General features: G+C 49.0%; 1 protein-coding gene and 1 long non-coding RNA gene across 2 annotated transcripts; both read right to left on the bottom strand.

Annotated features, from left to right (window-relative positions):
- Positions 1-7,877: 7,877 nt before the first annotated feature.
- On the bottom strand, positions 7,878-13,705 carry LOC123508330. Its single transcript, XM_045261949.1, has 5 exons — positions 13,622-13,705; positions 12,546-12,788; positions 11,328-11,931; positions 8,393-11,197; positions 7,878-8,083 (listed from the first exon to the last, which is right to left on the bottom strand). The coding sequence occupies exons 1-5, from the start codon at positions 13,703-13,705 to the stop codon at positions 7,878-7,880; spliced, it is 3,942 nt and encodes a 1,313-aa protein (XP_045117884.1).
- Positions 13,706-20,685: 6,980 nt separating this feature from the next.
- On the bottom strand, positions 20,686-23,038 carry LOC123508598. Its single transcript, XR_006675972.1, has 4 exons — positions 22,903-23,038; positions 21,918-22,213; positions 21,273-21,329; positions 20,686-20,979 (listed from the first exon to the last, which is right to left on the bottom strand). It is a non-coding gene; the product is annotated as an uncharacterized LOC123508598 (long non-coding RNA).
- Between the last annotated feature and the right edge of the window lie 956 nt (positions 23,039-23,994).

Genomic DNA, 23,994 nt, shown 5'->3' with positions numbered 1-23,994 from the left:
CCGTCTTGCCATTCATGGCAGGAGGGCATAATGAGACAGCGGGAAGCTGCCAATAACCAACTCCTGGAAGTTGGAAAGAATAGACAGGAGTGGGGGCGATAGGTAGGTCTGTCATGAGATTGGCAACACGAAGGCCAAAAGGTTTAGGGAGACTAGGTCGAGTGACATACGCCTGCGAACGCGAGTCCCGCAATATTGACATACAAGGGACAGAATCAGGAAGACGGTGGGTGCGAAACCAACACCGGAGCATCGAAGACTGGCGCCGGAGGTCGAGCGGCTAGAAACCAGCATCCACTAGCAGGCTAGGAAGTGGGGATGTCCGAAATGCACCTGTAGCCAAGCGGACTCCAGCATGATACACAGAGTCCAGCACACGTAGCCGTGCCTCCGTTGCAGAGGAGTAGATCTCACAACCGTATTCCAGCTTGGGAAGTATAAGTGTACGATGAAGAAGCAATAGAGTGTCCCTGTCCGCACCCCAAGAGGTGTGACTTAAAACTCGAAGAAGCGATAATGCCTTCCTGCAAGACGCCTTAAGAGAACGGAAATGGGGAACCCAGGTGAAACGGTTGTCAAATGAGGCTGGTATTGCAAGAAGGGGATAACCCTAAAAAATGGTGAAATCGAGTTACGGGTGGTAAAGTGCTCACAAAGGGTGTCAAAAGGTCCTAAGCACGTTGGCCATACCAAAATCGATAATTTGGTGGGTGTTCTGAAGCCCTAAATTCGAGTGAAACTCACAAAAAAAAAAAAAAAAAAATCGAGACTAACATTGGAAGTGAGTGCAAGCTGGGGATAAGCCGCTGTTGGTGGTAGCGGTGCGCGAGCCAATGAACTGCTAGAGTCTTGCTACGCTCCTGCGCTCGGCCAATCACAACCTCTGTTTACTTGCAGGGGGGACCACGTGCGGAAAACAACACGGCTTTTAATCCTGCCTGATCTTTCTCCACAGACCCACACCATTGTGCCTTGTTTACGCATAAAAGATTGTTCCTGATAATGAACTTAACTGTCTCAAGCCAGTGTAAAGGATGGGAGTCAATCAAAATGATCATACTAATTTTTTCACTAATTTTTCAAGTTAATAGTACTCAACTTTTATTAAAGAAAAGGTACTTTTTATTATGTAATGCAGTCAGGTAACGTAGTCTTCGTAACATACTACTCGTTTTATCATAAAGTAACGTAAGTTCATTGAAAAATTGTTGGAAAATAGGTGCTGGAGGTAGCGAAACAATTTTTTTTCACAAGAAAAAATTTTATTACAAAAATTTCTTGGATTTTTATTTTGGTATTGGTATTATACATTACATCATAAGACCCTAAAAAAAAAAAACTAACCTACCCTGGGTAACTTTTTTGGCTAGTAACTATAGGACTCTTCAAGACCTTTATTTTGATGTATGATAATAGCATAGTATGCCCTTCCTTCTATGCGTAACAAGTGGCTAACTTTAAAGCGTATTTTCTCGAAAGTAGGGTCATGAGGGTTATCCCTCTCTTGCAATACCAGCCTCAAATCTAAGGCCAAGATATCGAGTCGCCTTTACACATGTGAGGCGTCTATTTGCTAGGTATAGATCAGGATCTGGATGGACACCACGGTTGCGGCAAAAATTCATGGCTACGGTCTTCGAGGTGGAGAAACGAAAACCGTTTATGTTGGCCCAACGGGAAACCTTATTGATTGCCAGTTGGAGCTTGCGCTCGATCAGTGGCATCCTAGCGGCAGCAAAAGAAATACATAAATCATCATCATATAAGGAGCTGTGAAAGCCATCTGGTAGAGTATCTATAACACCATTTATGGTGACTGCAAATAGTGTAACACTAAGAATACTTCCCTGTGGGACACCATCATTTAGAGCACTAGCTTCGGAGAGAACACTTCCCACTCTAACCTGTAAAAGACGTCTGGATAAAAACTGCTCAATAAAAATAGGAAGGTGGCCACAGAGGCCAAAATTAAACAAGGAACGTAAAATACCATGACATCAAGTTGTGTCGTTGGCCTTCTCCAGGTAAAAAAAATACGGTTACCTGGTGGTGGTGATTAGCAAAGGCCTCACAAATAGAGGACTCCAGGGATAAAAGAACATCTGTAGGATACCTCATCTTTCGGAAGCCATACTGTACCGATGACAAGTACTTACCCCTCTCCAAGTACCACATGAGTCTTACATTTACCATCTTTTCTAACACTTTACAAATACAAGATGTCAAAGATATAGGACGGTAGTTCGTAGCCTGGAGATGATCTTTCCCAGGCTTTGGAAATGGGAGAACCACTGCCACAGCACAAGAGGATGGAAATTCACCGGTATACCACATCATGTTATAAATATTCAATAAAAAGGTAAAAGCACTGTCAGACATATGGTGCAAAAAGGCGTAAGGAATATCATCTGGACCCGGAGAAGAGTGGTTGTGGTGTTGGGTAGCTGTCGGGACAGTACAGCCACGAAGGTGAAGGTTCTTCATAGAAACACGTACTAACTGTAGTAGGTGTATTCAAGCAGAGGAACACAGAGAAAGCCTTGGAAGGACCCCGTACGCGTGCCTGCCTTGGAGACGCCAGCAAGACTGAGGCTTACGTAGGGTTGCCAGGCGTACGATAATCAGAGGTACAGGGAATACATATGATACATTACATTACATACCCACACCTCCCTCCCCCCTCACGCTCGTAGCACTGTCTCGAGCGGAACTCTTTTCCATGAGCCGCTGGGAACGACGTGGGGCAACTGGGGGAGCAAGTAAAGCAGACGGACTTTTCTCGTCTGACCAAGGGACCACAGGGATATGGTGGGGAGGATCATCACCATGGGGCGGCACTGGGCGTAGGAGACGGCGGTTGCGTCGCCAGACACGTCCGCTGGGGAGACGAACATCATATTCCCTGTTCCTGCTGCAGCCCATGACCACACCGACCTTATCCCAGCGGAGAGACACAGGGTCCTGGATGCGGACTGTGGCTCCAATGCACAGCTTGGGGAGGGGCCTGGCGTGCTGGTCATAGTGAGCCTGCACCTGTTCAGCTCGGGCGGCAGCGCGGCGGTCGCATTCCTCCGTCTTGGTCTGCCAGTCCGCGGAGAAGGACTCTGGGTGGGCAGGGACGCAGGACCGAAGAGGGTGGCCATAGAGGTGTTGCGAAGGGACCGTCCTGTATAGTTGGGAGAGTTACGCAGCTCCAGGAGACCTCTGGCAAACTCCTCCGTATCAATGTTGCCGGAGGGGGCTGTCTTCAAGATGAGATGCTTCACCGACTTGACAGCCGCCTCAGCATGGCCATTAGACTGGGGATAGTGCGGCGAAGTCACTATGTGGTGAACACCCCAGCGCTCCATGAAGTTCTGGAAGTCTGCACTGGCAAACTGGGGCCCGCCATCAGTGCGGAGACGGAGGGGGACACCCACTTCCCGGAAATAGCGGCAGAACATCTGGATGGTGCGTGTGGCTGTGGTGTCCGCACCACATGGGACGACCACAGGCCATCCCGAGAGTCTGTCCGCAATGACAAGAAAGGACTTGCCAGCGACTGTGAAGAAGTCTGCGGAGACGGACTCAAAGGGCCTGGATGGGTTGTCGTCGCACATCAGGGGTTCCTGTTGTTGGCTCGGCTGGAGGACTTGACATGGTTCACAGGCACGAACAGTATTGGCGATGTCAGAGTCAATGCCAGGCCAGAAAACAGTCTGCCTCGCCCGACGGCGAGTGGCTTCCACACCGCGGTGGCTGTCATGGAGACGAGCAAGGGTGCGGCGGCGGAGAGCTACAGGAACCACGATCCTCTGGCCATAGAGGACAAGCTCCCCATCTGCGTAGAGGTGATCGCGGAGCTTCCAGTAGGGAAGTAGGGAACTGTGGAGCTCGTACCGGTTGGACGGGAAGCCAGATGTCACGCAGGCGGTGAGGTGGGCATATGACGGGTCTGCCCTCGCTGCTGCTCTGAACTCCTGGAGCGTCCGATCGGCGTCATGGTGTGGTGTGTTTTGGTCGGAGCCTTCAGCGTTGGCAGCTACGACACACCGCAGGTGGGCAGTGGCAGCAGTGCACGCCATCTCGTCCTCAGGAGTGGGGTGGCTGACTGGGGCTCTCGACAGAGCATCTGGGATGCGTAGCAACTTCCCGGCGCGCCATACGGCTGTGAAGAGGTAGGGCGAGATTTTCTCCTTCAGACGCTGGAGACGGGGATTCTCGATCGCGTCCAAAGTGTAGGCATTCAGGATCGGGACCAGTGGCCGATGGTCCGTCATCAGCGTGAAGTGCTGTAGGCCTATGAGGTGGAGCCGACACTTGGACATGGCCCATACAACGGCAAGCAGCTCGAGCTCAATGGTGGCGTAGCGCGTCTCAGCGTCAGTGAGGAAGCGTGAGCCACATTGAACTAGTCGTGTGCATCCTTGGCCGTGATCTTGTAGGAGAGCGTACCCAATCCCATGAAGGCGGGAGGCATCCGTCTGGAGGACGACTGGTAGCGCTGGATCAAAGTGGGCCAGAACAGGCGGCTGGAGAAGCACCGTCTTGACATGGTTGAAGGCTTCATCATGGTCCGCTGTCCAAGTGAACGTCCGTTTAGGGCTCAAGAGAGGGCGAAGAAGCTGGGCTGCGGCTGCTATGTCCGGGGTGAACTCTGACAGCTGGTTCACTAAGCCCATAAAGGAGCGGAGGTCAGTCAAGTTCGCGGGCGTAGGAAAGTCCCGGATTGCACTGACGCGGTCTTCGCCTGCAGAGATGCCAGAGGGGGAGAGGTTGTAGCCACAGAATCGGACCTGAGGCTCGGCAACTGAAAACTTGTCCTTGTTGAGGGTGATCCCGTGCTCTCTGCATCTGCTGAGCATCTGATGAATCCTCTGCAAGTGTGTGGGGAAGTCATCATCAAAGAGAAGAATGTCGTCCACCACCTTGACACAATTCTCCAACCCTTGGAGTGCCAAGTCGCCGCGGTGGCAGTAGGCGTCACCAGTAGCTGCGAAGCCCATGGGGCCTCGGCAATGCCTAAACCGGCCGAACGGGGTGATGAAAGTTGTGAGGTGGCGATCCTTCTCGTCAAGTACCAACTGCCAGTACCCACACAGAGCATCTGCTGTCGTGAAGAAGCGGGATGACGGAGTGACTCTGCGGACAGCGGCGTAAGGTGTTGGTGCTGGGTGAGCTGGGCGAGAAACCTGGCTATTGAGCTTTGTGAGGTCCACCGTGATGCGAACTCCCTTGTCCTTAGCCACGACGACCAAGGGGTGACACCAGGCAGACGGCTCATCGCCGGCAGGCTCAATTATCCCTTGACGCACCATGGAGTCCAGCTCATCCTTGACTTGCTGCTGGAATGCGAAGGGATCTGTCGTGGTGTGTGAATGGCGAACGGTGTAGCGCCCTCCTTCAGGTGGATCTGCATGGGCTGTGCGACCATGGGCTTCAGGGAGCCTTCCTCAGATCCTCCTTGGAGAGAAGTACGTCTGAAAACTCACGAAGGAAGTACTCCTTTGCAGCATATGGAGACGTGATGTCAGGAGGGGCCGCTCGCTGCACCGGTTAACATGCTTGACCTTGAGAATCGGCTTCGGGAACTCCGGGGAGATGATGGCCAGTTCCTTGCAGTGGCCATAGGAGAGGAGTGGGGTCTGGACGCCATCGTGAACTTGGATCTGGGCGATGCAAGACCTTTGCCCGAGCCGTAAGGTAGCTTGAAAACATCCCAGGGCAGGTGCCATCTCTGAACCGTCCGCCGTCAGCGTGTGCACGGGAGGTAGAGGCTGTAGGCTGTTCCTGGGGATTTGAAGAATGCTGAGGTGTCGCTGGCCAATGACTGTGACGTCCGCGCCTGTATCTGGCAGCATTTGGAGGTGGGAAGTGGATCCTCCATGCGTCAGGTGAATACACACAGGTTTAGGAGTCATGGCCTCAGACGCTGGACTGCGAGTCACACTGCGGCAGGAGCTCTTCTTCTGTGACGTAGCGTGAGAGCTGTTCTGGCTGTGAGTCGCATTTGTTAACCTGCAGCACTTGTCGTAATGCCCAGTCTTTTTACAGGCACGACATTGGGTGTCTTTGGCAGGGCACCTGGCAGTCTTTGCCCAATGGCCCTTGCGTCCGCAGTTGCTACAGGTGCTGTCGACAGCAGGGCACTGACCATATGAGTGCCGGCGGGAGCAACACTGGCAGGGTTGGGACACGTCAACGGCTGCAGGCTTCCCTCGCTGTTCCGAAGGCGGTTGCTGAAGTGAGGAGGTGGCCTTGTCACGTCGCTTTCCCGTCTGTAGGCAGAGATGGAGAACAGCTGACTTGGAGACGACTGGATGGCGGATGCTGTGTTCCGGGCGGCCTCATACGAGCGGCAGCAGGTGACCAGGTCCTGGAGAGGGGCACCTGAGTCCATAGAGATGAGGCGTTGAACGAGCTCCTCCTCTCTGATGCCCATGAGCAAAACCATCTTCAGCTGGGTCTCAGCACAAGTCACTGGATCACCGGAGCAAAGGTCGACCTCTTCAGCAAGGTTTTCAGGCGGACATAGAAATCAGAAAAGACTCACCCACTGCCTGTTTGCAGCACAGGAGTTCACGGCGGCGGAGAGCCTCGTTACGTTGACTCTTGAAGTGGGATTGCAACACATCGAGGACTTCATCCACGGCTAACAGTGTGTCAGGAGCGATCCCGAGAGTGTGTTCAAGAGTCCTCTGAACCTCCAGGGAAACAGACATCCGTAGCTGGATCAACTGCTTTTCTCTGGGAAGGCGCTGCAGATCAATCATGACTGAGAAATCATGCCACCGGCGACGCCATTGCCTGAACATCTGGTAGGTGGCGTCGGCTTGCAGGATGGGCGGACTCTGAGCCACAGGTTTGCCCGTGGGGGCCTGCTGTGGACGTAGGAGTCGCAGTCACAGTGACGGGTGGTGCAGCGGCTGTAACGGCAGTCACGGCGGGAGGTGGCAGGGTGGCAACTGTTGGAACAGCTGTCACAAGAGCCGGCGGGCGGCGACTGTTGGAGCATCTGTCACGGCAGGCAGGCAGTGACGGGAGTAGCACTCGCTGCAACAGGTGTAGTCCCCACGAGACCAGTGACTGCAGGCTGATAGGCTGGGGCGAAAGGGCTGAGTGTTGGTAAGGGAACAGGTAAGCGGGCTGGAGACGGCTGGTGTTGGGCTGGCGATGCCTGAACTGACAACAGTTGTAGCAGTGCCATGAAACGCTCGTTGTCATCCCTGCGTCTCATTTCCTCTGCTTCCCTTCTTGACTCCTCTGCTCGCCGCCTTTCCTCATCCTCCTGTCTTCTACGCAAATCAGCTGACAGACGTGATTCCTCCAAGTATTTGATGAGGTGAAGAATGGTACCGTCTTGATGCGCGGGAGGAGACTGGTGGGGTTGAGGCGAGGAGTGGGGCAGGTGGGGGGTGAGTAGCGGCGGGCCCAAGGGTAAGCCACCCGGACTCCCCCGGGGACTGGCTTCGTCGTCTGAAAACTGAAGAGTTTCCTGCTGGTGTTCGGTGTCGCTGCACTCGGGCGAAGGACGCGGGAGCGACATGATGAACAAGGAGAACCCGTGAACAGACAGGAAGCGTCCCCACAATCAATAGAGAAACCCGTGAACAGCTGGGTTTTATATAAAGTTAATGCAAGAGAGTGCGCGTGTGTGCGTGTGTGTGGCAGTATCTGGCAACTTGGTCGTCGGTACTGTGCGTGTCGCTCCCCGCAAGGAAGGCACCGCCACCTCAATTACCCGCTGCGCGCTGGACGAGGGGGATGTGATGCTGCGAGGTCTGTCTCCCGCCAAGGGTGTAGCGTCCCTTGTGAGCGGCGAGGGAAGACTAGAACGCAAAACACTGCACGCAAAGGCACGACACCGCACACACTGTCACAGCACTGTACACACAACACTAGGCACTGCACGCACTGTCACAAGAGTCACTAAAGCTCCGTAAAACCCAGGGAAGGGCGTGAAGAGGCAGTGGAGTCCCTGCTGGCGCGGCGGCGATGGCGTCGGGAAGACTCGTGATCCTACTCACTGCGCCATGTGGTGTTGGGTAGCTGTCGGGACAGTACAGCCACGAAGGTGAAGGTTCTTCATAGAAACACGTACTAACTGTAGTAGGTGTATTCAGGCAGAGGAACACAGAGAAAGCCTTGGAAGGACCCCGTACGCGTGCCTGCCTTGGAGACGCCAGCAAGACTGAGGCTTACGTAGGGTTGCCAGGCGTACGATAATCAGAGGTACAGGGAATACATATGATACATTACATTACATACCCACTGTAAGAGCCAACGACACCCAAGTATTTAACCCATCACCTACACACATCATAGTACATTACAACACAGATACCTATACATTACATTACACCCCCCTGATCTCCAGGATCACAACAATATCGCTGCGGAGGGTGCCGCTCACGGGTACTCCTTCGAAGCACGGCTTCTCGTGGTGCCTCAGGTGGGGGTTCAACCACCTGCGGCTGCAGCAGCTGGCTTTGCGCGTCAACATGAAGCGGGGGTTCATCTCCCGGTTCATCTGGAGTGCCAGCTTCGTTCACTGAGAGGCTGCTGCGGTGTCTCAAGTCCCTGACGTGTCGTGGGACTCCATCAACCTCTACCACCTGCGGCGAGTTCACCCTGGTGACGACGCTGGGCTGCGATGCTGAGGTGCAGCGCTCGCCCCGCCTCCGAACCCACACTGCATCGTCAACCGTGTAGTTCTTCCTTGCAACATCAGGGGAGGTGTGAACGGCACACTGTACCTGATCGTGCCGCACGCAGTCTCGTACTCGGTACCGGTAAATACCACTCACGGGAGCTGATGCCACAGTTTCCCCGTCCCGGGGCGTCACGTTGTACAGGTGGACTGCCTCAGCAACGGAGCAGCCCTTCCTCGCTGCTATCACCTTCACCGTGCGATGGTTCCTTTCCACGATGCCGTTACCAGACGGTGCGTATGCCCCTCTGAAGCGCAGCGACACGCCCCAGCGCGCCGCGAAAGCTGCGAATCGCCGGCCTCGGAAGACAGTTTCGTTGTCACAGAGCAGTTCCGCCGGCGCTCCTCGCTCGCAGAAGACTTGTTCCAGGTGACTGACGACGGTGTCCGCATCTGGACGACGTAAGTGCCGCCACACAGCGAACCGAGACGGCCCGCAGTCGACAAGGGACAGGTAGGCGCTACCGAGGTAGTGGGTAACATCTGTCGCCAGACGCCACCACGTCTCAGTCACACTCAATGACCCGTGCTGCCACTTCGCCGGCGCTGGGTCGATCTTGCGGCACACCTCACACTGCCGCACAGTAGCACGTGTTTCAGCACGCGTCACTGCTCGTGAGATGTCACGTCGTGCAAAGAAGAGTGTGCGTCGCACGCCGGGATGGCCAGCACGTATGTGAACGTCAGCGACACTCGCCACGCTGTTATCCCGACTGCTAGCTGCTGATGCTGCTGCTACCGCTGCTACACTCACTGCCGATCCGTCTTTGTCACCTCGCACCCACTCCCCTGGGACTCGCGTGAGGGCGTCGGCGCGGTTCTCTGAGGAGCGTACGAGCGTCACAGACATGACCAGATCAAGTTCCGTCACCAGCTGCCGGATGACATCTACCCGACGGCGAATCAGCATCTCCCCATGAGCCTTGGTGCGAAGACGTGCCCGGCCACTCAGCGCATCGTCAATCCAGCGGTAGACGGTCGCAGAGTCTGTTCGCAGATCGATGGTTCGCATGCCCCACGCGATGGCCAGATTGACGCCACGAACTGCTGCGTCCAGCTCAGCCATGTTAATGTGGGAGCTCTCATCTCTTCTAATCCAGCATGCGTCCTCGATGGCAGCTCCTTGCGGTGTTAAAACAACAACACCGGCAGCGATAGAGCTGGCGTCGGTCCACACCACTGCCTGGTCTCCATGCACGCACCATTGCCCACAGCACGGATCTTCTTTGGACAGCCTGCTTGACACGTACTCCATCTGCTCGCACAGCGCGTCATCCCCCGTCACGTCGTCCCAGCCCCGGGTACTAGCGTTCACCTGCCGTTTTATCCATGCCACTGCCGGTCGCAGCCAGCCGCCCACCGGCAAATGAGCGATCAGTCGCCCGCACCACGCAAACACTGCACGGCGGGTCACTTGTTTCGGTGGCGCGGCAACTGCGTTGTCTCGCGTCCATTGCAGTTCCCCGTTCACCGGACGTACGCGTAGACCCAGCAAACGTGCCCCGTCCGCCACACGGACTGGCTGTTTACACTCCAGCCCGTAACTCGCGAAGTGTGCAGCAACCTGCTCTGCACTGACCTGGTCTTCATTCACGAGCAGGTCGTCTACGTACGGCAAAACTGCTTGTTCGATCTTAGAGTCTTGAGCCAGGATGGTCTTGACAACTGCTTTCATAACTTGTGGAGCGATGTTGAGGCCAAATCCAAGGCGCGTTAAGCAGTACCGCTGACCTCTCACCATCACGGTCTGGAAAGGCCACAACTGCTGATCTACACGCACCTGTAGATACGCCTTGCGTAGGTCGAGGACGGACACGTTCTCTCCATGCCGGCGCCACTTCCTTAGTTGGTCAGAGCATACGTCGCTGTCGGCAGTGAAGGCAGTCACGCAGTCATTTAGCTCACGGTAATCGAGTACGGGCCGCACCTTACCGCCATTGTTCTGCCGCACTGCCATGAGCGGTAGAAGCCCCCGAGGTGCCCCGTGCTGCTGCTCATCGTGAGGTACAAGCCAACCACTTGTAACCCACGACTCCAGCTCCTGGCAGAACGCCTGTCGCATGGAAAGGGGCACGTTGTACTGCTCCTCTGTGTTGCCGAGACAGTCAGGGGCAGCACCATTCGTCCACTTCCACGTGACGATCCACGTCCGACTCACTGTGTTGAACTGCACGCTGAAGTCAGGGGCGTCCACCACCAATGGCGCAGGGGCAGCGGTGCCACACAACCGTCGCTGTCCAGCGCCGCAGAATTGAACATCAGAGGCAGACTTCACCGTGATTCCACCAAGTGCCTCGATGCCTGCGATGCCAAGTACAACATCCGCGCCCAGGGGAGGCTGGCTCACCACCAGTGCTTCGAGTCTGGCACACAGGCCAGCAGGAGTCTCCACAGACACCTCGCCGACTCCAGTACACCGGAACGTGTCTCCACTGATGGTCGTTACGCTGGTGAACCGCGATTGCCACCGCATGCAACACGAAGCGTGCACGATGGTCTCGGTGCTGCCTGTGTCAACGAGCACTTGACAACGATGTCCGTTGACTAACAGCTGCACCACTGGCAACGCGCCGCTCACTGGTTTCCGGAGGAGAACGCTGGCGCTGATGCGTCCCCTCCTACGTCGTTTCCCGTCCACGGGCATGCTGCAACAAGATGCCCCGGCCGGCCGCGATTCCAGCAACGACGAGTGCGCCTTGTTGCTCGTGAAGCTGCTCTCTGGCCGTTGTTGGTTGACCACGAGCCTGTGTCACTACAGCTCTAGCAGCCACACCAGCAGCTACACTCTCATCAGAGAGTACAGCACGAGCCCGGGCCAGCACACTAACCAGGTCGAGGTCTTCGGCCCTACATCCAGTGCGAACTGTTCTGCGAATGTCATCTGGCAGTCCAGTCACGAAGGCACAGGCGAGGGCACGCTCCGGGACTCCCCCAAACAAAGTTGATAACCTCCGCAGCTCTGCCAGGTAGACGTCGGCGGACTCACCCGGCCGGAGGCGGCGTGTAGCGAATGCCTCGTACGCCGCGTACTGGTCCAAAGCGAACGCCGCGTACAAGGCGTCACGCACGGCTTCTGGAGAACAGCGGCTGGCTTGAGGGAGTTGTGACCACACGGCGAACGCGCCACCAGTCAGGCGCAGCGGTAAGACGGACTGGGAGGCGGCGCCCGAAGCTCGCACAACATCTCGGCCCTTGTCACCCATTCTACGACGTCCGTTGTACCGTCGAACTCCGGGATGAGTCTAGCGTCAAATGGCGTTGGTGTAGATGGGCTCGCCTTCACGTCTTCCGGGTCTTCGGGCATGACTGCCTAGATAGCTTGTGGTGTTCAGCAAAAAGCAGTCAGCAATCCGGTGATCTTTATTCCCTTGGTGTACAGAGGTGTGGGGCGACTACACAGCTCGCCTTCTGCTCTCCCACTGACCCGACGCCTCGCGTCACAGTCGTCCTCACTTCCCCTCCCATAACAAGCAATTAACTAGGTAACTAGGTACAAGTGTAAGAGCCAACGACACCCAAGTATTTAACCCATCACCTACACACATCATAGTACATTACAACACAGATACCTATACATTACATTACAGTTCCCCACACAAAACGCGAAGGCCTCTACAGTTCCACTGTAGAAGCTTGAAAATGACTATTTAGGTGCAGTGGACGGGCGAGCATTTTGGAGGGGCTGCCTGTGACTCACCAGACTAGAAATAATCAACAGATGAGAAGACATCGGGAGTTGAGATGTGCCGAGTCGTTGGACCGCAGCCTTTCGGCCTACCGGTGAGTGATGCGAACCATCATCACTCCTATCAGTCATCGGAGGACGAGGGTCAGGTTGGACTGCAGTTTTCGACACAGTGGGTCCACGAGGGACGGCTTTGACAATATCATCGGACGACTCCATGCTAACACCATCCTTATCACAAGAAGCCGGATCAGAGACAGAGGGCGTCACAGAAGGCTGAACAGAAACCATTGGAACCACCATTGCAGAGCGGCCCCTGGAGGACTCACGATCATGTTCCCCAGATTGCTTTGGCTGAGCTAAATCTATCGACTCCGCAGGGCCGCGGTGCTGTTTGGTCAGGCCCTTCAAAGGCTTAGGCGATACAGGAGGCAAATGGACATCCACTATATGGGTTACTTTGGTTAAGTCTGGATTATTGCTGTCACTTCTTAGAGATGACTCAACTGAGTCGTCGGACAAAAGGAAAAATCTATTAGCCAAACGAGCAGGACCACCAGTCCCAACAGAGCGAGAGGTAGCAGAAGAAGTTGTCTTCGGACCGGCAGACTCAGCTGAAGAGTGAGCGGCCAATGAAGTATAGGATGTCGCACCAGTACCGTCCTTCTGGCGGTAAAGGAGTTCGCGGCGGGCGCTACCAAGGCTGATGAACTGACTACTAGCAAGCTGTAAAATATCCTGCTCCAGGCGATACCTTGGGCATTGCCTGGAACGTATCTGGTGAGTATCACGGCAATGGAAACAATAAGCAGCAGCATTGCAATGCTCCTCAGAATGTGAGTCTAGTACTGAGCAATTACCACATCGAGAGGCTTCCTTGCAGGAGGTTTTACCGTGACCGTACCCATAGCATGAGAAACACTGAAGAGGACGGGAAACAAAACGCCTCACCCTAAGATTGATAGGACCAATATGAACACGGTCAGGAAGGGTGGAGCCTAAAAAGGTGAGAAGGACCATGTTGGAGGAATTCCTCATCTTAGTCACCTATTGGACTGAGCTAGGACACGTAGCTAGTATTTCCTCCTCAGGAAATTCATAAAAATCCTGACTGTACACACAACCTTTACTATAATCAAAGGTGGGATGGGCCTTTACGGTTACAAACATGCTGTCAGGAGGGCATGGGAGATGTTGCAATATCCTCGTCTGCGTAATATCTTTAGCTCGCACGAGCACCCCCTTACTGTACTTCTTGAGATTTCCCTCAGGAATCGTGCCGATCTCTTTGGCCAGGTACCGGGAGACATGGATGAAATTCCCACGCCCATTTCTGTAGTACGCCACAAACCAACGTGGAGGCGGGATCTGGCGGACTTCTGGAACTGAATTCTCTAGATAGTTGTCAAAAACATTTGGGATATAATCCATGTCACTGTCTGAAACATTACGTGATTGGAGAAGTTCAGAGTGGGCAAGGGGGGCAGAGATGCTACATGTTCAAAAGCCAAACGGGCTTCATCACGTGACAGAAACGTCACATAGCAGCGGTTAGATGGAAAGTCCTTATCATAAACAAGTCGGATGCGAAGAACCGTGCCATAAGCCTTGAGAAGGGAGTGCAAGGCGTGATAAGAAAAAGATGGATTAACATTTACCATCAAAAGGGAGTCAAATGCAGCAGAAATGCGTCCCTCAGAAGAACTCACAGAATGGGAGACTGCTTTGGGAGGGCCTTGTGGAAGGGAATCCTCCTCCCTACTCAGACCTGAAGATGACGTCTCGCGGGCCGGTTAGCCACCTCACGAGAACCTGATAATTTTTTGTGTTTTCCCATAAGCATACAGTAACACAAAAGATTAGCTCCAGGGGCAAGGGAAATCACCTACTGGGACTACAATGGGAGCGAGCGCTGTACCTCGTCCCCATGCGGACCCCCCTCCCAATGCATCCCAGCCTGGACACCCAACCATCCAACACAGGATGACCCCTCTTGGGCGATCCCTCCAGCGGGTGGCTCCGCTGGTCCACTGGCAGCTTACGTATGAACCATTTAGTCTGGCCTCTCACTGGCGACCTTACTAGCATGGGTAGCCCTCTCCCCTGCGGAAGAGCGGAGGAGGGGCCTACCCCCTCTAGCCTAGCTCGCCAGGTCACAGGGACACGCAAGCCCCCCCCCCACCACGACAAGGCGGTTTCCATCTGGGGGGGACACCAGCCTCGGAGTCCCCTTCTAGTGAGAGAAACATAAATGTCCCCAGGTCGTACTGCTCTCTTGTTATCGATCATAAATGTCTTGACACCTACCTCAACTTTATCTTCATTAACCTCTGCAACATTCCCTGTCTTTTATCTAATTTTAAATCTGCAGAACACCACCTTTCCTTTGTTAAACCTCATCTTCTTTCCCCACCGAAACACAGCTGTCTGAGGCAACTGACTGTAGCCCCTTTCCTGTTCCCTCCTGTTCTCTCTATCCTCATTATTTTTTTCGTTCCAAAGTTGGATGTTGTGTCTATGTGAGCAAGGACTTGACTTCCTCTGATGCCCACTCTCTTGAATCTTCCGAGTTTTCCAGTTTTTCACCATCTGGCTTCGATTCATGTCATTCTCTAATAAAAAAAAAAAAAAAAAAAAAAAAAAATATATATATATATATATATATATATATATATATATATATATATATATATATATATATATATATATATATATATATATATATATATATATATATATATATATATATATATACACTGTTTATTCCTCAGTTAACTCACCAGGCTACAGCAAATTCGTTGACTGTTGAACTTCTAAGTGGAGGACATTCTATCTCTCTATCCTTGGAGATTTCAATGTTCACCAACAGTTTTGGCTTTCCTCTTCCTTCACTGACCATCCTGGTGAACTAACCTTCAACTTTACTATCCTCCATGACATAGAGCAACTAATGCATCATCTTACTCGTATTCCTAACCAACTTTCTTGACCCTCTTCCTTACCTCTAATCCTTCTGCTTATGTTGTTACCTTATCTTCTCCGTTAAGCTTCTCATTTTTATATCTTGTCCTATTTCTTCAATACCTTCATAGGATTACTCAAGGCCGTGATGGCTCTGGTGTTTTTGCTAATAGAGTAGACCTGAAGAAGTATTATGCTGATTTTCCATGAAATGATTACTGTTTCCGTACCAGAACACATATATGTGTACTGAGCACATAACAGAGGTGATAGTGTCTAGCATGGAGATGTACATTCTTCACTCTCTGTCCTCTATTCTTGTGCAATACATGAAAGAGTGGTTGCCAACAAAAAGAATTTGAGCCTTGCATCATCTGTGTTACGTTCACCGGTTAAACTGGTAAGATTGGCATCGGGGAGCCGGTGAACAATAACAAAAATAAAAAAAACACTGCACGTTCAACTGGTGAGAAAATGCAAAGGGGGCCACTTTAAAAAGCTATTTTGATAACCCCATAATGAAACTGACATACACATAGATATAACATGAAACATGAAACTGACATACACATAGATATGACATGAAACATATGAAACTGACATACACATATACATATAACACAGAAATAAATACAACAATAAAGAACCCAACTTAATACCTAACAATAATACTAATCCTATATGGAGGCAATGTGGAAAAAACGGACGAGGGGAAGTGATACTTATGAGGTGTCGCAGTGGTGAAGTGCTGGGTGATGGTTGATCCCACAGTAGTCCAAGAGGCGTTGTGTTCACTGGTTGAGGCCTGGACCTCGACTGACTTTCCAGAAAGCCGAGCTTGCTTTAACACTTCCGCTGGAGTCGAATGGGGCCGCATGAATCCAGGTGGAGAGGTGGCGAACGAGGTAACAAGCAGAGGAGGTGATGGTAGTGGAGTATGTTACGGGCGGGCAGTAACATTTCCTCCCCCCTAAGACCTCCGTAATGGGCTCATGAAGGAGGTGAGACGGGAGATCTTGATAAGGCGACGGGTATGATGTTGTCCACCCCCTTGATATGGTGGACTTCCAAGTTGAAGGGTTGAGTTAACAAGGCCCACTTAAGAATGCGTTGGTTTCGGTTCTTCTTGGCGTGAAGGAAGGCCAGAGAGTTGTGATCGGTGAAGACCTTCGTAGTTTGAGGACCAGGATGAAGGTAGCACTCAAAACGTTGGAGCGCCAGGACGAGTGCCAGAGCCTCCTTCTCGATGGTGGAGTAGTTGAGTTGGTGTTTCTTAAGCTTGGTGGAGTGATAGGCGATGGGATGGAGGATGCCGCTTGTAGGGTCTGCTTGAAGGAGAACAGCACTCACTCCAACTCCACTCCCGTCCACTTGTAGATGGAAGGGGCGGGAGTGATCTGGCGTCCAGACCACTGGCTCCGAGGAGAGGAACGCCTTGAGATGTTGGAAGGCTTGGTCACAGGTCGGGGTCCAGTGGAAGGGGACGGAAGTGCTGATAAGGTCCGTCAAGGGGGCGGCTAGGGTGGAAAAGTTCCTACAGAATCGTCTGTAGAAACCAGCCATACCCAAGAACCTCATGAGAGCTTTCCTGGTGGTAGAGACAGGGAAGTCAAGGATGGCCTCCATGTTGGCTCTCTTGGGGCGAACCTTGCCGTTCCCCACCACATGTCCAAGGTAGACTACCGTAGACTTCCCGAAGGTGGACTTAGCCAGGTTGATTGTAAGCCCGGCTTCCTGCAACCGACCCATCAGCCTCCGGAGACGGGTCAGATATGTCACCCAGTCGTCCGAAGTCACCACCAGGTCGTCCAGATAAGCAGATGTTCCCTCCAAGTCCTGGGTAATGTAATTTATAGCCCTCTGGAAGGTGGCGGGAGCATTAGACAAGCCGAAGGGCATCACTTTATTGGTATAGCCGGAAGGGGGTGATGAAGGCGGATATTATTCGGGCCTCGTCCGAGAGGAGAATCTGGTAGTAATCTTTACGTAAATCTATAGTGGTTACAAATTTGGCTACTCCTATGCTATCTATAAGGTCCTCTATCAAGGGCAATGGGTAGGAGTCTGGCACCGTCACTTTATTTAATTTCCTGTAGTCGGTGCAAAATCGACTACTACCATCTGGCTTAGATGTTAACAGGCAGGGAGAAGCCCAGGGGGATATACTAGATTCTGCAAGGTGATGACAGAGCAGATAGTCTACCTCTCTTTTCATCAACCCTCTTTGGGTGAAATGCGATAGGTTGGTTGTCTTATAGGCTTGATGTCATTAGATATTAAAGTTATATCATGTTGGATAGTAGTACAAAGTCTTGGAAGGTCACCTGTGATTTCTGAAAAGTCTAGCAATAACTTTTTAAGATCAGACTGTTGTGAAGATGTTAAGGAAAGAAAAAACTCATCAAGGTTGGACATGATTTGGCTGTTTGAGGGGCGCCCTTTAGGTGGCGAGAAGAGGAATTCGATGTTAGACTCTTCCTCACGGGGCACAGGACCAGACATACAGGTACAGTGCGAGACAAGTCGTCCTCTGGTTCTCTGGAGTGGTAAGGTTTCATTAGATTAATATGAACTAGTTGGGAATCCTTACGAAGGTCAGGAGAGTGGATCACATAGGTTAATGGACTTAGTTTTTGAGCCACAACATAAGTTCTCATGAACTTACTGTGAAGAGCAATGCCTGGAGTGGGGAGAAAAAGTAAAACCTTGTCTCCTGGTTTGAAACGTCTCATGACAGATTTGGGAAGAGAATTTAGTTGCATTTTAGTTTGAGATTTGAGGAAGTTTGATTTGGCAAAAGATCTGACTTAACTGATTTTATTCTTAAGGTTACTGATATAGTCAGACACACTGGGGCTTGAAGGCGTATTTTGAGTAAACCATCCATTCATTAATATTTTGAGAGGCCCCCTGATCTGTCTACCATAGAGTAATTCAAAAGGGGAGTAACCTAAAGAATCTTGAGGAGATTCTCTTAAAGCGAAGAGAAGGAAAGAGATACTTTCATCCCAGTCTCCTTGATGCTCCAAGCAATACTTCTTCATCATGGATTTTAATGTTTGGTGAAACCGCTCCAGACAGCCTTGGGATTGGGGTGGTAAGCCGAGGAGGTTACATGGTCGATGTTTAGCTCATTCACTATCTGTTGGAAAAAATTGCTAGTGAAATTGCTACCCTTGTCAGACTGAATTTGTTTTGGAATTCCTACCGAGGTGAAAAATGTATTAGATGTTTTACAATGGTCTTTGATGTGATGTTCTTAAGAGGGAATGCTTCAGGGTACCTGGTAGTGGGATCCATGAGGGTTAACAAATACTGATTCCCTCGTTTGGTTTTGGGTAAGGGCCCTACGCAGTCTAGAACGATCTTTTCGAAGGGTTCCGTCTGAACTGGAATAGGCGTCAGAGGAGCTGGCACAAGGCGTTCGTTAGGCTTACCCACAATTTGACATATGTGACATGTTTTTACATAGTGTGACACATCCTTTTCATTCCTGGCCAAAAAAAAAATGTTGAAGAGCCTTCTTGTAGGTTTTTTGGATGCCTAGATGACCTGACAATCCATCATGAGCTAGTTCTATAATGGCTGGTCTTACAGACAAGGGGATGACAACTTGATGTGTTTCTGACCAGGGGCCGTACTTATAAAATTCCACAAAGATGCCGTCTTAGTTAAGAAAAGTACTTAACCTACGAGACCTAAGCACTAAGAATCTTTCCTAGTAGGATGCTTTGTTAAGTAACCGTCTTTAGGCGCTTACACCGCTAACCGCTAACATGAGCAGACGTTATGTAATGTTTTTTGAGGAATTTCGCAAGAAACGGGTAAAAATACGTAATTATTATATTTTAAATAAAAAACATATTTATCTAGTTAGTTTTCAACAATCACCTCTTCATTTTAACCTTGATAATTGAAGGTATAAATTTACCACCACTGTTGTCATCTTGTCAAAACAACAATCATTTGGCGCCAACTTCGACTGCGCACCATGGCTACTCAAGAGACTCAAGACAAGAAGAGGAACAGGAAGACGAACTGGACGCCTTCATCTGGCCCACCTATACAAAATTCTCGCAAAAATACTCCGGAGCGACTTCTCCACAGCTGGCTACTCTAAGGAAACCAGAAATGCTGCTTGGAGGACCAATAGTGCGGAGGTGTCTGCCGTGTCAGACATTCTCCGCACTGAGGAGTGCCAGAAATATTGGCATATTATAAAATCTGAGGCAAGACAAGCAAGCAGAGAAAAGCCATGACTGCCACAGGTAAGAGTTATTAATTTGGGAGCTATTTTTTGTGTGATATTTGTGTGTGAGTTGCAGCAAGATTTTCATATTTTGAGCTTGATAGAAATTTCATACTTTCACCCTAACAAAAAATATGATTTATCTTATTATTCCTTTTAAGCACTGAATAGGTAAGGCAATTTCACTTAAAGAAAAGTATTTGTTTATGGTTATTTATTTTTTGCAAGGAAGCTTACTAGTATTTGAGTAAATACAAAGTTTCAGCAGGTCTACTGTTAAGGTCACTTGAGATTTACATCATGGAACCTAACCACTTTAAGGAATAAATTTCAGTAAACTGTTCCTGTTTTATGTTTGGAAGCAGCAACATTGAAAGTTTTGTACTAGTGATTAATATATTAAAGTGCCAGCCATTTCCTGCATTTTTTTTTTTTTGTGAAGTGGATGCATTTATTGCACACACTAATTATGATGCAATGTCTACCTCTGACAAATAATATTACTCCAACCACACATCTGAGTTACATATGTTATGTGAAAACACGTTCTTTATAAATTATTTATTTGTATTTGCAATTCATTAGCAATAAGATTATATTATACTTTCCAGGTGGTGGAGCTCCTGCCAACCCTCCTCTCTCCCAGCTCGATGAGTTAATCTTTGAGATTTTGGACCCCAAGAATGTCTCTATTCATGGGTGTACCAATAAGGCAAGCATCATTGAATGTACCTTCCTTAACAAAGGATAAGCCACTTGTAGATATAGCAATATTAGGCCATAATGTTGTCTCAAATGTCTGCAACCCAAAATACTCATGTTCCCAGTTAGTTTACAACTTAGTTATACACAATGGTAAATTTGTTATCTAGTGTTGAGAAAATTTCATTTATTTATTTTTTTTATTCTTTAACCAAACAGATAAAACAGTAATAAGAAAAGAAAAAACTAATAAAGTTAACTTAATTCTATCCCTTCTCCCCATTCATAAGTATGGTGTTGTAGTGGGTGAATGTGTTAATGATAACGAGTCTTAGGTATTTACAGTTTCTTAGACATGGGCTTCCTTCAAACAGAATAGGATTTAAGTCAAACACATTGTACCCTTAGCTAGATTTACTGGTTTCTGTTACTTTTGTCCTTAGCAATAAAACCAAAAACATTATCAGCTTAGTTTCTGAAGTTAGAACTAATGATGCCAGCAGTGTTCAGGCAGCAGATGATGCTGGGGAAGTGGCAGAGGCAGCCCAACAGAGAGAAGTGGTGACCGAAGCAGTAGGTGTTGAGGAGGAGGCACCTGCCACACCACTTCCAGCACCAGTGATGTGGCACCAACAGGGGCCAGACTTGCCTGGTACATCACTGGTCTATGTGGATGAGGAGGAGATCATCCACCTGCAGAAGGAAAGGAAGCTTGAGCTTGCACTCCATGAAGAATCTATAACGGCTCAGGAAAGGAAGCAAGAAGCAGAACAGGCTAAGTACATGTACTACACACAAAAACTAGAGTACCAGAAACAAACAAATAAAAAATAGTAATAAAGATATAAATAATGTACTATTTGTTTTTGTTTGTAACCAATCAACCAAATATTAGTGTTAACACAAAATTAACTGCAGTTTCTATATGCTCAACCTACAATCTACTTACTTCAGGTATGGGAGAGAGAAAAAAAAAAACTACTTACATGAAATTAACGCCAATCTCAGCAGTCATGACACTGGTGTCTCATCACTCATCAATGCTGTAAAAGAAAGACATTGATTTACTGCTTGATGTTGTATCACATATATATATATATATATATATATATATATATATATATATATATATATATATATATATATATATTATATATATATATATATATATATATATATATATATATATATATATATATATATATATATATATATATATAGATAGATAGATAGATAGATAGATAGATAGATAGATAGATAGATAACTACAGAACAATTGATAATGTAGTCAATACCACACTCATAAAAATAAGTGAAAAAATAATTAAGAAAGAATCATTTAAGTTAGTTGTGAAAGTGTGTTAATTATTTTTTTAGATGTTGCTGAGATACACATTCATCATAACCCATTTAAATATTGTAAGGCTGAACAGTGATACTGTGGTATCTGTGAAGAACTCTATCTTTGTAATAGTGGGTGACTGGCAGAGAGTGAGACAAGAAAGATGAAATCACCAACATAACAGTGCACACACAACAAAACAAGACATATAAATATAAATAACAAAGTGACAGAGGAGAAAAAACTGAAGAATGCTACTATAATCAGCATTATGGGTTGTGTTACTTACTTTAAGTGAAGCACAACAAATTCATCCCTGTAAAGGATTCCTTCATGGCGACTTTGAACTTTCTGTGCTGGGGGTCGCTCCTCATTGCCTCCATCCTCGGCTGCAGCAAGATGTTCTTCTTCCTCAGGAAGAATGATGTTTCTTGCTTTGCAGATGTTGTGCAGTAATGCACAAACCTCTACAATTTGGCAGACCTTGGGTGGAGGACCAACTTGATTTCACTGTGTAGCATGTGAAAATGTGGCTTCAGCTGCCCGATGCCTCTCTCAACAATGCTGCAGGTTTTCTTGTGGGCCCTGAAATTAATATAGATTTCAATCTTACAATGCAGTACTTGAAAGTGGTATGATGCATTAATTTAATTTCTGCAAACATTTAGGTTATGTCATGTATAAGGTTAAGTTAAGATTCATTGTTTGATAATGATTTGTGACATGGCAGCTTAAACATTATGAAACATATAAAAAAGAAATCTCTAGTATAACATTGGTTAGGTTAATATATTCACATGAAAACTTAGAATAGAAAGAAAAAACTCTTAAATATTTGGAAATTTTCTTGTTGTATTGGTGATTCAACCAACACACCTTACATAATTATAGCCCTTTAAGGGGGATCCAAAGGGGGCAAAGCGTACACAATGTTAAATTACTTTACCTTATCGGTTGTTCTGGTCAAGTTTCAAAATGTTAAGTTACTCTACCTTAATGGAGGATGATGCTAACCCAATGAGGAGGTTACAAAATGTTAGGTTAGGTTACTTCATCTTATGGAGGAATCCAGTAAGGTAGGGGGGGAGGGTCAAGATTGTGTGAAACTGCAATAATACTTCCAAATTACCTAATTCATTAATTTAGCACTTTATTTTAGTTTATATGAAAAAGTGTGTAACTATAGGAGGTAAATAATTAGTTTTGTGTTTAGTGTGATGTGGGGTAATTAATTAGATAACTCTTTATCTAAATTTTACTAATCAGTAACTTACCTGTTATAAGAAGACTGTGCTCCAGGCTGTGGTCTGAGGTATGGAGTCAGTAGCCACTTCTTGCTGGGATAGCCACTATCTCCCAGTAAGTGACACCCAGCTGGGACGATGCCGCTGTCAAATATCGTGCAGAGTCCACTTTTTGCATTGTGAACCAATCCCGGCCACTTTGCAACCACATCAATAATGTGGTATCAAGCATTAAACACAAACTGCACGTTGATGCTGTGGTATCTCTTCCTGTTGACAAACTCTACCTTATACTCTCTAGGAGCCATAATCATCACGTGCGTCCCATCAATGGCACCAATCTTTCCTATAGCGAGGTACCGCAGTGAAGATAACTTGCATCTCGGGGAGAGAGGCCTTGTTCCTTGCAGTTGGTCTCTTCAGCCTTTCCCGCACCAAATTTGTCACGAAAATGATACCAGCAGGATCCTGCCAATACCTCTTCACCAGCTCACGGTCATCTAGCTCATTCAGGACGTCCTTCCTCTCACGAAACGACCGTCTCTGTCGCAGGTGGTGGCGGTGCGGTCCCCCTCGAGCGGCCATGTTTACTTTTAGGATGAAATCTTAGGAGCGCGTCTTACTGCTAAAACACCTCCCGAGGTGTTTTAGCAGTAAGACGCATCTTTAGGGCTTAGGATGCCGTCTTAAGGATTTAAGACTCGAATTCCGCCATTTTTGTGATTTAGGACGACTTCTTACCGTTAGGACGTCATCTTATTGTTTATAAGTACGGGCCCAGGTGTCTAGTTGTTTCAGTTGAGGAGGACTGTAGGCACGCATCAGGACTCCTTCCTGATAATAAAAACAAGGCAATTTAGACATATCCTTTGTCTCACTGGCAACATGTCTGATCTTAGCCAAAGTGAAATCCTGTTCCTGAGCATTAATCAAATTCTCCTTTGAAATGATGTTATTGTACAAGTTGTCAGTAGAGGCAATCATTGGTGGAGGAGGTGGTGAAAGGGCAGGGGACTTGGACTGAGACCTGGTGACTGCACACACGGGGAAGAAGTGAGGGAATGTTTCGTCCAGGGTCTTAGTGGGACTTTCTGTTAAGGGAGAATCAAGAACAATTAAGTT

The sequence above is a fragment of the Portunus trituberculatus genome, chromosome 3 (assembly GCF_017591435.1).
Source record: "Portunus trituberculatus isolate SZX2019 chromosome 3, ASM1759143v1, whole genome shotgun sequence".
NCBI lineage: Eukaryota > Metazoa > Arthropoda > Malacostraca > Decapoda > Portunidae > Portunus > Portunus trituberculatus.
Note: the sequence above shows the minus strand (reverse complement) of the source record. Positions and strands in the feature narration are given on the sequence as shown.

Bases quoted from the DNA above. Each gene is read 5' to 3' on its own strand.
- LOC123508330 (XM_045261949.1), bottom strand. From the start codon at position 13,705: ATGGGCGTGGGAATTTCATCCATGTCTCCCGGTACCTGGCCAAAGAGA. The intron at 11,932-12,545 runs GTGTCGAAAACT...ATTTGACGCTAG, and splicing joins CCGTCCCTCGTGGACCCACT to ACTCATCCCGGAGTTCGACG. The intron at 11,198-11,327 runs GTGGACGGGAAA...TCGTTGACACAG, and splicing joins CATCTTGTTGCAGCATGCCC to GCAGCACCGAGACCATCGTG.